At 40.9% G+C, this 15,116-nt stretch overlaps 2 protein-coding genes across 2 annotated transcripts in view; both read right to left on the bottom strand.

Annotated features, from left to right (window-relative positions):
- UBA6 (ubiquitin like modifier activating enzyme 6) overlaps nucleotides 1-7,612 on the bottom strand; it is a 29,010-nt gene extending 21,398 nt beyond the window's left edge. Inside the window, exons 1-8 of the mRNA XM_069013411.1 lie at nucleotides 7,495-7,612; nucleotides 7,052-7,176; nucleotides 4,742-4,804; nucleotides 3,812-3,906; nucleotides 2,948-2,976; nucleotides 2,072-2,166; nucleotides 1,457-1,568; nucleotides 308-388 (exon numbers count right to left, since the gene is read on the bottom strand). Of these exons, the coding sequence (XP_068869512.1) occupies nucleotides 308-388; nucleotides 1,457-1,568; nucleotides 2,072-2,166; nucleotides 2,948-2,976; nucleotides 3,812-3,906; nucleotides 4,742-4,782 (453 nt within the window). The 5' untranslated portion in view covers nucleotides 4,783-4,804; nucleotides 7,052-7,176; nucleotides 7,495-7,612. The remainder of the gene's footprint in view (nucleotides 1-307; nucleotides 389-1,456; nucleotides 1,569-2,071; nucleotides 2,167-2,947; nucleotides 2,977-3,811; nucleotides 3,907-4,741; nucleotides 4,805-7,051; nucleotides 7,177-7,494) is intronic.
- A 6,378-nt stretch (nucleotides 7,613-13,990) lies between these two features.
- Nucleotides 13,991-15,116, bottom strand: part of LOC138109007 (transmembrane protease serine 11E-like) — a 40,931-nt gene continuing 39,805 nt past the window's right edge. The window contains exon 11 of the mRNA XM_069012107.1: nucleotides 13,991-14,152. Within this exon, the coding sequence (XP_068868208.1) occupies nucleotides 13,991-14,152 (162 nt within the window). The remainder of the gene's footprint in view (nucleotides 14,153-15,116) is intronic.

Below are 15,116 nucleotides of genomic sequence, written 5' to 3'. Positions count from 1 at the left end.
ACATTCAGCCTCAGCATGTCCTTTGGTCTCAGCACATTCTTTCAGAACCATTTTCAGTTAACAGCGAAAACTCTTCCTTTAACATGATTGTTTTTTAATTAAGGACCAAGCTGTGGTTACCCATGCTGATATCCAGATAATACCACTAGCAACACTGTATTCCCAAAACTCCTGCTACTCCATCAACATGCCATCTGCATAGAATTATATACCTCATAACCAGCTTTCTCAGTTTTTGGAAAGAACACGCTGAAGGTCTGGAATGCTCACTGTACAGATTATGCATGTGTTTCATTTTTTCTATTACCTTAATAGGTGGCTGCTGAGCATGACAGAAGTCATTAATCTTCTTCTGCAGCAACAGACTTACTTCAGTCAGTATGACACACTGTGAACAAGAACAGAAATACTTCTAAAACACTAAAAGCAATCAATATCTTCAGGCTATGGAAGAACTAGTACTAAGAGTAAGTTACTTAGGTGTCCTGACTCCTATCCTCCACACTTAAGAGAAAGCAGTCTTGTGGAAGTTCTCATTAAAGCAGATTGGTTACCACTCCATAGGTTCTGGAAACAAAATGAGTAAGAGCAGGAACAGCAAATTCTCAGTTTTTGGTTGCTTTTTTTTTAACTGTAGCTTTGAAACTCAAAACCAATTAGAATATTTACCAAAACAATTATGGATAATCTCAGCAAAAATGTAGATTTTGAATTTTAGGATTAAAGCTAGCAAACAAACACAAATGACACTCATCAGTGCACACCAAGAAGTCTGCATAGGCTTCCAGTATTTGTGCTCATAAAACTGCAGACACAGAATTTCTGCATGCATTCTTTTGATGTCTAGGATGGTATTGGGTTCCAAGGCACATGCACATCCCAGTCAGCTACACATGGCCTGTTGGAGCTGGGACATTCAGAAACTTGGTGTGCTTGCATGTAAGCCACACAGTAAAGGCTCCCCACTCAGAGTGAGCCATGCACACAGGCAGGAGACAGCTGACTGAACAACTGCAAGTGCCCTCACTCCATCATAGAGGCATTTACATTTCATTACATACATACATGAATGATCTAATTATATAGCCTGAGCTTCTGCTGCCTGGAATACTGCACACTGAATATATGTAGAATATCTGTGCTATGTAGCTGCAAAGAAAGGTCACAGTTTTGCCTTCAAAGAAAAAAATTTGTATAGCAACCCCACTTAGCTATTTATTGCCATAGCAAATTCCATAGTAAGTGTACTAAGAAAGTGGTGGGAACACAAGACCACTGTTTCAGTCTTGAAAAAAACAAGCACAACACTTCATCAGTCCAAATAGAAGACCTACTGTTTTCTTTACTTCACCTAAAAATGTACTTTAAAGTTCTTCATTGTATTTATTTACATGAAAAAATCCAAGCTGTTTGCTCTGAACAAAATACACATACAACTGCTTTAAGAGTGACATACCTGGTAGTGCTTTAGGAAAGACAGATCTGTGGTTTCATCTAGTGGCACAGTTGATGCTGCTACATGGACATATGGATTGAGTTCTGCAATACGATGAAGTGTGGCCTCAGCCCTGAAAGAACAGCAATTTTCAATTTTTTATGTGTCTACAAAATTATATTTTCAATATAGAATTTCATACTACACATGCCCTACAAGAGTCCCTCACAGTGTCTCCTGGCAACAATCACCAACTCATTTATTCACACTTCAATTCCTAGCAGGTCTGAGGAAAACTGCTGTGTCCAGTATAGTACAGGACCCATGGATGGTCTGCTGCCACTGCTGTTGTCCAGTCTTGTACAGGTGGCTGAGAAAGCCCAAGGGAGAAATGCACGCTGGCCCCCACTATTAAATTTGCATTACAAGCAGTGACACTTGTGACTCAGAGCCTCAGTCCCAGTCTAGACTTCCTCTAATATCCACCTGGGCACTGTACTCAAAGTCAGCAACTCCAGACAAAGTGTTTAACAGGTATTTGAGATGTACTGCCAGCTCTTGGACAACAAACTGATATTCTTCATGCTGAGGAAACTGTCAACCTCAGTCCTCGCCCACTCCAAAGACTTCACTAACCTGTTCCTTTGACTGGTAACATCATCTTCATGGATGAAGAAGTTGATCCCCAAATCCCATTTCGTGCAGTGCTTGGTGTCATGAACTGTAAGAGCCTGAGAAAGTTTGTCAAAAAGCATTTGCTGGAAGAAATATACATGGTCACAGCACCCAAAAGCACGGATTAAGCCCCCCACAAAATGTTGGAGGACTAACACTGCAGCAGATTTCGTTGCAGCATATATAAGCTCTTCCAACATCTTCCCCAAGAAAACTCTTACTGTTTGAGGGAGCAAAACACATCTACAGCATGCACTTCATTAAGCATTTTCCTCCCAGTTTGCAGTGATAACAGACAGCATTTAAATATCAAGGATGATTTTTGCCAGACTGTGATACAGGGGCAATTGTGATCTGAAAACTAATGGACTCATTTGATTTTTTTCTTTTGGAAAGAAGAGTTTTAAAAGGCTTCTTGCTAATAAAATTAACCCTGGCAGCACAAAAGCAGTTGTTGGATTAAAACACTCAACCATTCTAACATCTACACAAAAGGATTCTAATGGATGACAAAAAAGGATAAGCTATTTTTAATAGTTTGGTTTTTGAGTTTGGCCCACTCCATTTAGGAGAAGCCCCTTTGTACAAAAGGCTTCAGTATCTAATCAGCAGCTGGCTAAAATATTTTATGAGCTATTTCAGAGTGCAGTGGACATTAATGTGAGATTCTGACTGTACCACTAGAACATCCAGATTTTTGGAAGTTTTCACCTCTAGGTTCTCAAACATTTTGCAACCCTTCTACTGAAAAACAGAGTCAGAAACTTTAGATTAATTAGCTAGTAGTGTTTTCTCATGCTCACCCAAGAATACCCAACAACAGAACTTTTTACATACCTTTACCCCAGCCAGAATGATGTTTTTGGCTGAAAAAACAAAAAGCAAAAACAGAGAGAGGGACTCTTGCAGGTTACTTGCAAATCTGTAACTGGATAGTTAATCAGGTGGACAATAACAGTATTTCATTGTTAAGAACTTCACAGCTTAAGCATTTTTTCTCTTTTACATTTGGCTCAAGCATTCTACAGCACTCCTGAAAGCAAAATAACATAAGCAAGGTTAAAAAGGCTCTCTACATTTGTCATTTGTCAGCTGTTCATCCCACAATTGTGATTACAGAGATGCTAATGACAATAAACTGCAAAACCCCATGACTCTGTTCTGGCATCTGGTGCAGAGAACCACTAGAGCCAACTGAAGGAGTAATACCCCAGGCACAAACCAGCCAAAACAAGTCTTGCTCATAAAGAGTAAGGGGAATTGTTAAGGAGTCTCTTGTATCAGGGCAGTTATGCATTTTCACCAAATAGTTCTGTTCTCCTACACACCCTCCCATTTCCTACATGGGAATAATTTGGACTATAGCTGTTCCTATATTACGTTCATTGATACTGATGCCTAAAGGACTAACTTGGACTACCTACCCTAAACCTTCACCCAGGACACAAGATTTCGGTAAAGTAATCTGGCCCATAGAAGCATATTTTACAGTAAAATTTGAAATGTTTTTCTAGTAAAATGAGAACTTAAGTCCAGGATCTTTTCTGCACCTGCAATGTTAGTCATAAGCATCATGTACACATAAATTCACTCAGGTAGTTTAGACATGCTTATTGTACTTAAATTTAAGGCTTGCAAGTATTCTGGGACGGTACATTTATACACACTTGTGCCTCCTTAAACAAACGTTGCCTAACTTACCAATCTCCACACCAAGGCCACCTATACCACTCAGGAACACGTGGGACTGAGCCATCTTCTGCATTGCTGTGTCTCCAAGAACATACCTCTGGCGACTACAGCAAAGATAAATTCAGATCAAAACAAGATACAAACAAAGTCAAGAGCATATTAAAGCAAGTCAAGAATTCCCAGTCATTAAAAAATTTTTAAAAAGTTCAAATGTTTATCAGTCAAACAAAATTTGCACTCACAATCCATATAGTGAAATGCATTTAGTACAGACCTTGTCAGTGCCAGGTTTTAGAGAAGATAAATAACTTATAATTTTAAATCAGTGCAAAACTTCTTCAGGATGAACCAGTTTTTGCAATTAACTATTGAAGACACAAGCATGCAAAAGAATTTCTTTGTTATCAGAAATCTTCAAACCATAGGGTGACACAGCTTTTGTACTCAGATCCTGAAATATGGAAGAGTCCTAACTTCCAACTGTACAATTAAACTTACACCATTCTGAACACCACCTTTTTCACCAAGGAAAAGAATGACTTCCATAAGGCTACTGCCAAAAAGTAAAGTGACACAACACCAGAAGTATCGCACTGATTTAAAAAGAAGCCTTATTTGTTCCGCATACAAGCATTTTCTAAATTATTTTTTGATATACAAAGAAGCTTTTCATCCCACCACCCTTTTACAGGGATACCTTTAGTCTCAGCAGAGACCCTCTGAACTATTGCCATGCCAAGAAATCTTTTTTTTTTTTTGTGAAATCTACAAAAAACCCTCAAAATCCAACACACTGAAGTCTGGAGGGTAACAGAGCTATTGATGATGACGACCAAGAAGCAAAGCAAAGGCTGAAGGATGAATGAAATTATGACATTACTGCATGTAAACATGTTCCTGGAAAGTCAGGAGCAACTCTTAAAAATCAGACAATCTTACCTATACAAAGCATCATCGATTTCCATAGAGTCTGCTGCCATGATTCAGTGTGATTTGTTTACACTAAAAGGGTTACAAAAATAAATGAGCTGGTTAAGTCAGATGCAATTTCACAGTTGGCACCCCCTCCCCACCCCACTCAGTTCTTCATTAAAGGAACTGAAAAACAAAAAAGTGATGTTACACAGGAACCACTTTGTACATTAAGAAGCCTGTGGAATGCCACAGCACCTGGGTAATGAAAACACATACCAGCCAGAAGACAAGCATCCCCAAATCTTCAATAAATGTTTCCAAAATACAAACAGATGTTTATTTCCCTACTGAGGAAATGCAAGACTTACTTCTTGTATTTACCACAGTTAGATTTACTAAAAGGGCAACTTCATTTTATATTAATAGCTCCAAGCTGATCAACTTGCATCTACCTGATCGTGGGGCTTTTTGAAAAAAGATAGAAGATCCTTGAATGGCTAGAAATAGGCATTTATGCTGCATTATTTTGATGTTAATTGAAAATCCTTAGGAAACAAGTTACTGTTTTAGCTAACTGAAGAAACCAACACCCAAAGATCTGAATTAATGCAACATTTAACTAAGACAAGCAGTTAGACAGCTTGATAGGATTGTAAGAAAAAACATAATTTGTACTATTGAGGCCTTCAGCCCTTAACAAGGATGTTTTTTCATTGTTAAGTTGGTGATAACTAAGCACCAGGATTAGGAACAAGCTGCCCCTGGGCTCTTGTTTCTTACTTATGCACACTGGGAACTGGTGCTTCCTGAACCTGGCAGGTGACTGCCACCCAACACAGGATGACCAAAATAGACCCTGTGTGTACTTTTGTAGTAGTGATAGGAACTGATGTTCTGGGTCACATATCTTATTTCAGCTTTCTACAAACTGCCTTGGAAACTACACATAGCTGACAACCCTCTCTCCTAAGAGATTGAAAAGTAAGGACCCAGACATACTAAGGACTTTTTTATTGGGAGAGCACAGATATATCCTAAAACAGCTTTCAAACCTGCCCAAAGCATAACTCCTATTCACTGTTCAGGTGACTTTGGCAAACATTTTAACATTCCTGAGGGATGGCACATGCAGTCTGTCACAACATGGAGACTGCAACATTCTGACCCATAATTTGTCCTTTTGGTTTTTAGATAGCGCTGAAATAGCACAGCAAGGGACAGAGTTACTACTGGACACAGGCCACAAATCACATCCACAAAGCTCTTCCACAGTGTGGACACTAACTCTGACACTTCAGCTAGCACTCAAGGCAGTCAGCATGGGGCAGCTCCATCAAAGTCTACACACCACCAGCCACTTCAGTGCAGCTCCTGTGCCCCTGACACCACAAGGGCTGAATACAGGCAATGACCATTCTACTAGACCCAGATCTCAAGCCAGAGTGCAACACACCACATCTTACAGTCACAGGCTTCAGTCCCTGCTTAAATAAAGGCCTTCATTTCAACCACTGCCTGAGGCACAAGACTGGAAATCCCCCTCAAAGCAAGCCAGCATCATCTCATTAACAGACCAGAGCTGATCTGCTCCTCCACAGACAGCACTGGCACTCTGGGACTACACAACATAAAAGGATCGTGGTACGAAGATGAGGAAGGTGATCCACCCCTGAATAAAAGTGCTCAGCTTCCACTGCTGGGGCTGCTGACAGCCATCTCAATCTCTATGCCCTCCCAAACAGTCTTTTGTAAACAACTAGGATGTGTAATCAGCTGGCAAGAGAACCTCTGCCACCTGTTTCACACAGACTCATTTGACAGTGGCTCTTCCAATATATTTTTTAATTCCCCCTTTTCCTCCTGCAGTCATAGTTACAGCACCGAGATGCTGCTAGTGCACCCATCAAGTAGAGCAAAATACCTCCTTCCACAAGGAGGATTTAATGACACTATTGTCAAGCAACTGTAGGACAAACTTGGTTAATGTATTCCTGCATCCAAGTTATTTCTCATTTTAGGTCAACCAGTATTGAATCTATTTCAAAGAAATGCATGTAAAAAAGTCATTCTCGCGTTGTGTCCTAGTTCTTACCGTAGGCTCAGCATTTATGCACTTGCCTGTTTCCTTTTAAAAGCCAACACTATCGGTTTTAATGTCAGCCTTGTATTTAACTATTTAAGTAATGTTCTTCATTTTTAAAGCCTCAGCTGCTTGCATGACATAACCCAGGGACAAACCAAGAAGCTTCATGTTACCAAGAAGGGCTAAGATGCTCTGAAGAGCAGCAAAGGCACAGGAGCTGTAGCGGTGTGCTGGTTTCACAGTGTTCTTACCTCCAAGTCAGCGCAGACTGAAGCAGTATTAACTACTCGCTGTTCAGCACGCTGGGATGGCACAGAGGCCTGGACTCATCCCACCGACCCAGGGCTTCCAGCGGCTAATCCCAGTCGATGTTTCCCTGTACAGTCGGTGGAGGGAGAGAGAGAGAGCTCAAACCCAGTTACTGCCCAGCCAGGCTAATGCGAGCCAGGCACCTCAGATCTGCAGCGGGGAACCCCAACAGAGCCCAGGGCTCCCTCGAAACCAGCCCGACCCGGGTCCCAAGCAGAGCCTGGCGGCTGCAGCCCCCACTCCCCGCCGCGGCTCCCGGGGCGCTCCCGCGCCGCTGGGCACCGCCACCCGCCCGGCCGGGCCACCCCGGGCTCGCCGCGCCCCGCCCGCTCCGCGGCCCCGGCCCTTCCGCGGCCCCGGCCCTGCCGCCGCCCGCTCTCCTCACCCCGCGGCGGCCTTAGCGTGGCGATCCAGGCCCGAGCGCGGCCGGCGGGGGAAGAGGCAGGAAGGGGGTGGGAAGCGGCAGCGCCGGTGCCGCGGTGCTTCCCCGCCTGCGCCGACATGAGGGGCCGGGCCGGGGCCCGTGCCGCCCTGGGGAGGCGGGTCCGCCGCGACTCGGCAGCGGAAGGGGCTGCGCTGCCACTGCCCGGCCGGAGCCGCTTGAGCCATTGAAAAACCCCGCCATTTTCTGCCTGAAAAGTAACACACCGTGATGTTAAAAACAATAAAATAAATAAATCCTCCTTAGCTTCAAGCATGACCAGTTTAGACAATGAAGAGCGCTTCCGGGCCCTGCTCCTGCGATACCTGCCTCGGCATCTCGCAGGAGAGCACCAGTAGGATGTCACCTACCACACAAACACACAAAATTTCATTCAAATGGTCTAAGGAGCCAGTTGCGAAATGCTAGAGATTACCCAAGGTCGTAGAGGAGATTTGCCAAAGAGTCGTCAAAACAAAAGTACAGCCCATGCCGGGATGGTATATAGGCTTTATTTTCTCTCCCATTTCCCAAACTCTTGATTAAGATCCCAGCACTGCCCGCCTTCCCATCATCCAGTTTAATCTCCCTTCACGTTGAGCCCTGCCTTTCTTTCTGTTACCCCTGATCATTGAAGTAGGTGAGAGCTTGCTACCATTAGCACATATTGTCTGGAATGGGAGGGATTCAAGCAATGAAAAATGTCCTTGCATACACTGAATACAGAATAGTCACCTTGTATTTTAGAATATTTATAGCTTAAGAAAGAAAAGAACAAACAGACCAACCAACCATCTGCATTCCCGTACACAAAGGGGAAAAAAAAAAAAAAAAAGGCAAAAAGCAAGGTTGTTGTCTATCTTGATTGGGGTTTTGGGCACTTGTAAGGGCAATAAGACCCAAGTTTTGTCTTCTTTGTGAGCATCCAGTGCATTATTTTGGCATTTCTCTCTTTAACAGAGTTCTATCAACCCTCAAGATTTACACCTCAGTCCAACAGTGCACACAACCTTTGTACTTAGTAACAAAGATTAAGGGCAGCTGGACAACATTGTGCTCGTTCAAACTTGGGCTGTGCTTTGGCAGGATGAGGGTGAAGGTTCTTGTCTGCTACACCGCTGTTTTCACACGCAGAAAAATTCGAGATGTGGGCAAATTTCAGAGAACCACTAGAGGCCACTAGAAGTCTGGAATGCCGAACTCAGAGACGGGATAAAGGGAGAAAGCCGTTCGCGATGTCGATTGAAAACCCTTGGCAGTAATGGACTTGGGTACTAAGGCTGGTATTTGCTTTGTAGCTTTTTCACGAAATACATAAGAATCAGAACATAGAAGAATTACTTTAATTATTTCAATACAATAATTTCAAAGAGCAGTGCATGTATCTTAAGGAATGGAATTAACAGGCGTCCCAGTGACAAAGGGTGGGGGGGTAAAATGAAGGAGAGTTTAAAGACAGCAAAAACGTCAGCTTCAGTTTTGTCACTTGCATAATTTTTAGTCTTGTCAGTGATTTTTACCTTTATGTTTGTGGTTTCTTTCCTTAAAAATAAACTTTCTTTCTTTCTTTCTTTCTTTCTTTCTTTCTTTCTTTCTTTCTTTCTTTCTTTCTTTCTTTCTTTCTTTCTTTCTTTCTTTCTTTCTTTCTTTCTTTCTTTCTTTCTTTCTTTCTTTCTTTCTTTCTTTCTTTCTTTCTTTCTTTCTTTCTTTCTTTCTTTCCCTAACCATTCTTATTTTTAAAAGCTTACCCATCAAATGTGTTATGAAAAATAATAATAATTTTAAAAATCTGCTATCTACCATCTTTGTGTCCAGGTCATTACATTTTTCAAGAACCGGACCACTTTGATACAGTCATCTCCCATGAAACAGATTTTGCATAGTCACAGCAAATACTGACAAGCCTTTTGCCTAAGTGGAGAAACAGCAACATCCAGTTAATTCTGGCGTAACCCTTTAACAGTAACCAGGCAAACACTAACCATCAGTGAAACCATGAATATGGGCCTTCTAAGATAAAATGCCACAAATAAATGGACAGCTTCTGTTTACCCCAGAAGCCAAAGAAATGGGTTCCCAAATGCATCAGTTAGTAGGTGTATTCAGGAACTCTCTAGGCTGATGGTACCAAATCAAAACAGATACAGGTTTTCCCCTAACTTTCTAAGACTGCAAAATTTGAAATATCTGGAGTCATTTGACTTTTCTTTTTCCCCATAGCCTTCTTCTTGAAAACTACATATGACATTAAAATCTTAGTATATTTGGATAAATAAATTACTTTTATAGAAAATCCCAGCTCCCTAGTTGCATCATGTTATAGTCAGCTATAGCTTTTGAGGTAGCAAGCAGAGCTGTCAGTTTACAGAGTTGCTGAAACAATGAGTGGGATGAGGCTGTGGCCAGGAGAACATCACCACCTCCAGACTTGAGCCTATTCATGTCCCAGATCTCCATAATTTCACTTTATGTGCACCAATGTAGATTCATTCTCCATCCAGATATTGAATATATCTTTAGAGCCAGTATTTTCATAAGAAGCTGAAGCGGAATAGCTGTAAATCTCCTTTCCTTCTGCTGGGAAAATCCAAGCCACTTGAGTTTTTTTCAGTCTTTTAATTTCCTGGTTTCCAGGTGTGATTTCACATTCTTAATGAGGAATCCAAAGTGGGGATTTGGGGAGGTACATTTGTTTCCCTGATTGGTTTAGTTAGTAGGCAAACCAGCAGACAAAACTCTTGTAGTTTTTTCCCTAAAAAATGCGTTATTTGAAAAAACTAAGGCAAACACAGTTCAGTTTAGCACACAGGCCAGTCTAGAAGTTGCCATAAATCTACATCAGCATCCTTCAGTGGGTTTCCAAACATCCTGCCATAGGCTATGGCTTGCACTCACTCTTGTAGGAGCAAGGTGCTGACTGGCAAGGCTTTGTCTCCTCTTTTTGGCAACCCATGCAGTGTAGGAGTGTTTTGATGGCATATTTAAAAGGACTCCAGCTTCCCAGCTGGCTGGGCCGAAAGATCTTGCCACTTAAAGCTGCTCTAGCAAGTGACACCTTCCTAGAAACCATGTTAATAATGTCGATAAATCCAGATAAACAAAGGCACCAATTACCTAAGCTGATTTCACACTGAGATGTGTTTGACTGCATTTCTAAAAGCAAGAGCCAGCTTTTCCGTGCCCGTGAATCTCCAGCATAGTCTGCAAGTTGCCAGATAAACATTCATTGGGTTAAATAATGACTTTTGGCTCTCAACTCATCTAATTTGTTAACAGGAATAGCAGATACAGAATGGGATTTTCTACAAGCTTTACTTACATAAAGAATCCTGATGACAGATTGGTGTTATTCAACCAGACCTCCTCACATGATTAGGCCTTGTGCAATCAGCCTCTTCTTTCTTTCCTACTTTGGCTCCAAGCTGAAAATTAGCATTGGGCAAGCCCCAGACAACTCAATTTGAATAACCAGAGGTTTGGAATGCATTTTTTGATGCTTTAAATGTACCTAGGGAATCTTGGGAGAATTGGTACCAGCTGCACAGAGCTCCCCGTAGCCCGTTTGCAGGGATGCAACATCAGACACAGGTTTTTTTCCAAGGGCAGAAGCAAGGTGGTGAATTCTTGAATGAAGCTTCAGATCCATTCTCTAATTTGCATAGTACTAGCTTAACTGAAATTCACCTCTGAGTATTTTAGAAAAGCAAATGCCCCACTTTGTCTTCGCTGAAATATCTGTAAAGTTCAAGCACTGTTAATAACAAAACAATTCCTAGGACAGAGAATTGACAGAAAACTATAGTTTTAGAATAGTTTTATATAAAATAAGGAAGATTAGTCTATTTTGTGTCATATTCAAATTTTAGTTTGATTATTATTATGCAAAAAAAAAAGGACAGAAAAGCATCAATTGTTTTTAAATACATTTAATGTTATGCAACATATTGCCTTTATTTTGTTTAAATCCTTGCTAAATCTTAACATCAACAATAATAAAAGGCTTTAAAAAACCTTTTTATTCACACAGTAGTCTCATTGTTTTATTCTAAGGCAGAAAACAAACAGAGTCATCATAAATAAAACACTGACATGGAATATAAGACAAACCCAGGCCAGGCAGTTTGCTAAACAGTTTATGAAAAGTGCATCTGGCTGGCTCAGGACTCCCTGAGTAAGGTAGACATTCTCCCACACACCTCTTGGCTATTTATCCACTCTTGAGAAATCTGAAATAAAGGCTGCCTTTCTCATTTTAAAGGTATTGCATGTACATGTCACTTGCAGTGTGAGGTAGGAACCAGTTTCTAGGGGCTGTATCTGGGCCTGACCTCCTAATTGTTGCCCCTCCATTTGCTATGCAAAAAGAGACTTAAGTGCAAAACAAAGCCTTAGCTGCCTATGAAAGTGAACTACTGTTTCTTTTCACTCATAATACATCAGCTGATTGTAAAGGACACTTCTCATGATTTTCACCTTCAAAGCAGTAAGAGGCACAAATAACTAGACGAAATTTTTTTTTCCTAAAGGATGCCTTTGAAAAAAGGGGACTTGAGCACTAGAAGAAAACAATGTTTTCAGGTTATCTAATTCAAAGCTCCATGAAGTTTCTGTTTTGTAACTGAACCTGGCCTAGAGTAAATTCTTAATTGAAAAACAACAGCAACTCAAAAGTGCATAAATAACAAACTTCATCAATAAATTAAGGAAATGGATTTGCTGCATCTATCTATCCTCCTAACTGTCCCAAGATCCTCTTCTTTTTACAATGACATGGAAAATCAGAATAAAGGTACTACTACTTTGAAACCAAAACTAATATAAAGTCTTCAGGAGATTTCTTTCTGAGATAAGGCAACTTGTCTTTTACCAAAATTCAAAAGACAGAATGACTGGAAGTAGCCCAATAACAAGACAACCCCTCCTACACCACCAAGGCTTAAACACAGGTTTTTCCATTCATATGTAGACTTATAATTCAGGGTGTGGGTTTTCAAGAAGTGCCAAACATCTCATTCCCAGGGATGCTGATTATTGGAGAGCTTGCACAGTAGGAAAGCTGAGGAGAGATCCAGTCCTGAGCAGTGGGGGAGGCAGGATGCTTCAGCAGAATTTTCACCTGTAGTAGGTGTGGCTGTGGGACTTGCAGTTTCATTTATGTCTTGTACAGACTCCTGGGAGTCCTGTATTCAGAGCCTAAGCAGTCCAGTGGCTGTTTGAAGACTACAGGTGACAGTACTGGAGTGACATTTTGAATCCCCATATTGAAGGCCTTGGCTCTAGAGGACCCCCTTCCACCAGCAATCCATGAGAAGTTGTGCACAGAGGTAGGAAAAGTGCTTAATCAATGTGTGAGGATTGCATTTTCTCTGAAGTTCTTTTTGGGACTGTTCTTTAATATAAATTACAGTTCATCCTCATAAGACATATTCATATTCAGGTTCATATTCATTCATGGCAGAGATGAATCCATCAGTGAAGTATCACTAATTGCTTTCTTTGCAGGGAGATGGTTTCTGCTGGCTGGCATGCCCTTGGAAAAGCATGCTGTTTCTTGAACCAAAAGGTAGTTCCCAGTTCATTTGTGGTGAATATTTATTTTTCCTTTAGAACAAATTTAAATGCCATGTTTCTTTCTATGGAGGTTGTTCTTGGGGGCACACTTTTTACAAAAACAGTTTGGGTAGAGCTTGTGTTTCTGCATCTGAAGCATATTGTGTGTTGAACAGAGTAGATCTAGAAGACAACAGGTACAGAGGTAGCAGCCCAATGTTGTGATAAAGCAATTCCACAATAGCAACTTCAAGCAACTTGAACTTCACAGAATCCACAAAAAAAATCCTGTTTAGATGTGCTTTGCAATAAAAACATCAAGTTTTTCTCTTTCCCCTTCCAACCTACTGCAAGCACAGAAATCCTACTTTTCCTTAGCTAGGACCTACCCTCCAACTGATCCACTTTTAGTTACCAAGACCATGGAGCAAGGTGAGCATCCAGGTTCTCAGCTGGCGTCAGTGCAGATGATAGTCTCTAACGAGAATAATCATCAAGGGTCCACTTTGCTAGAAACACAGCTGTGATAGCATTTGGAGGAGGAAGATTCAGCTGCAGACCTTGCCCATGGCTGAAGAAAAATTTCTTTTTTCTTTCCCCTGGAAAATGTTTGCATTTATAAAGCAGGTAAATTGGTAGCTTTTAAAGTAATTTTAATTATGTCAGTTCATAATTTCTGGTAAGGGAGAAAGTTTCACAGCTCAAAGATGAGGCAGACAATTTCATACATTTAGCATGAATTCAGAAGGGTTAGGATCTCTGACAGCAAAGATACTGCTTGCTGTGGGCTAAGGTTGCTTCAACCAAAATTACATAGGAATATATAGACTAAAAAAATAACCTTTCAGAATTACAGACAAATACAAGTTACACATAGTCTATGTAGTTAAATCCATTTTTTCCTTTGGAATTAGATGCCTGTTTTTGTAGTAATCCAGTCACGGAAATAAGTCACTCGTGTGTAAACTCCAGGTTTATTTGGTTTGGCACATTCATCTCCCCAGCTCACTATTCCCACGAGGTACCACATCAGTCTAGAGTCTGGAGTAACCAGTGGTCCCCCGGAGTCCCCCTAGAAAAAGAGGAGGGGGGAAAAATTTAATTGATCAGAAGAGAAAATACAATTCTCTCCATAGACAGACTATAAGAGACTTCCTATAAGAGGAGTAAACAAGCAGTATTTCAAGAGCTGCCATTTGTGCAGAAACCAGGCTGTTTCTGAAACTTGAGTCAGAAGTCTGTGGCATTTTCCTCTTTGCCACGGGACCTCTTGACCTTTGTTTCCTTACTGTTACAGTAAAAAAACCCAACAAAAAGCTTCTCTTCTGTTTTGTGAAGACTGCTTTCCACCTGCCTTGTCTTCTTCCTCGTACAGAGTAGGGAAACACAAGTATAGACAGCAATCTAAGCCAGCAGGAACCTTTTTTTTAACAGGTTTTAATATTAATTGCTATTCTTGAAATAATTAATTTTAGTCACTTGCAACAATAATGTTTCAAAAAGGAGTTTAAAGCTCCTTTTGTTTTGGAGCTTTCATCAAGAACTTGGTCTTCTAGTTAGGTAATATCTCCTTAAGCTATTATCCACTTTCCAAGGCTCAGTACCAGAAACCTTACAGACAGAGAGGCAGTCTTCACACAACAGACTGAATTCCCCAACTTTCACCAAAATTATTTACTGAACTAAACAGCACTGGTACCCTTCTGCTCAGGTCTCTTCAGTGCTGAGCCAGGAACAGAAGAATGAGCTTCCCAGGCTTATTCTTTAGGGAGTTTGTCTTTGGGAAAAAATCTGTAGGACTGGGATTCAGGAAACTGTCAGTATTGAACCAGCACTTTAAGAGTACAATGTTTTAAAATAACATAAATAAAAATTATGTTTTTAAAAGTTATCACTATTGAAATATTTTTCTTTGAACATAAGCATTTCCTTGCAGCATTTGCAAACCTGAAGCATGCAAATTTCCTTTCCATTCTTTTACACCTACCTTCCTTATAGTTATCTTTGTTTCAGAGAGTTTTCCTTTCACTGAGCCA

This window comes from Aphelocoma coerulescens, chromosome 4 (genome assembly GCF_041296385.1).
Source record: "Aphelocoma coerulescens isolate FSJ_1873_10779 chromosome 4, UR_Acoe_1.0, whole genome shotgun sequence".
Taxonomy (NCBI): Eukaryota; Metazoa; Chordata; class Aves; order Passeriformes; family Corvidae; genus Aphelocoma; species Aphelocoma coerulescens.
The sequence above is the reverse complement of the archived record's forward strand: the minus strand, read 5'-3'. Positions and strand labels throughout refer to the sequence as shown.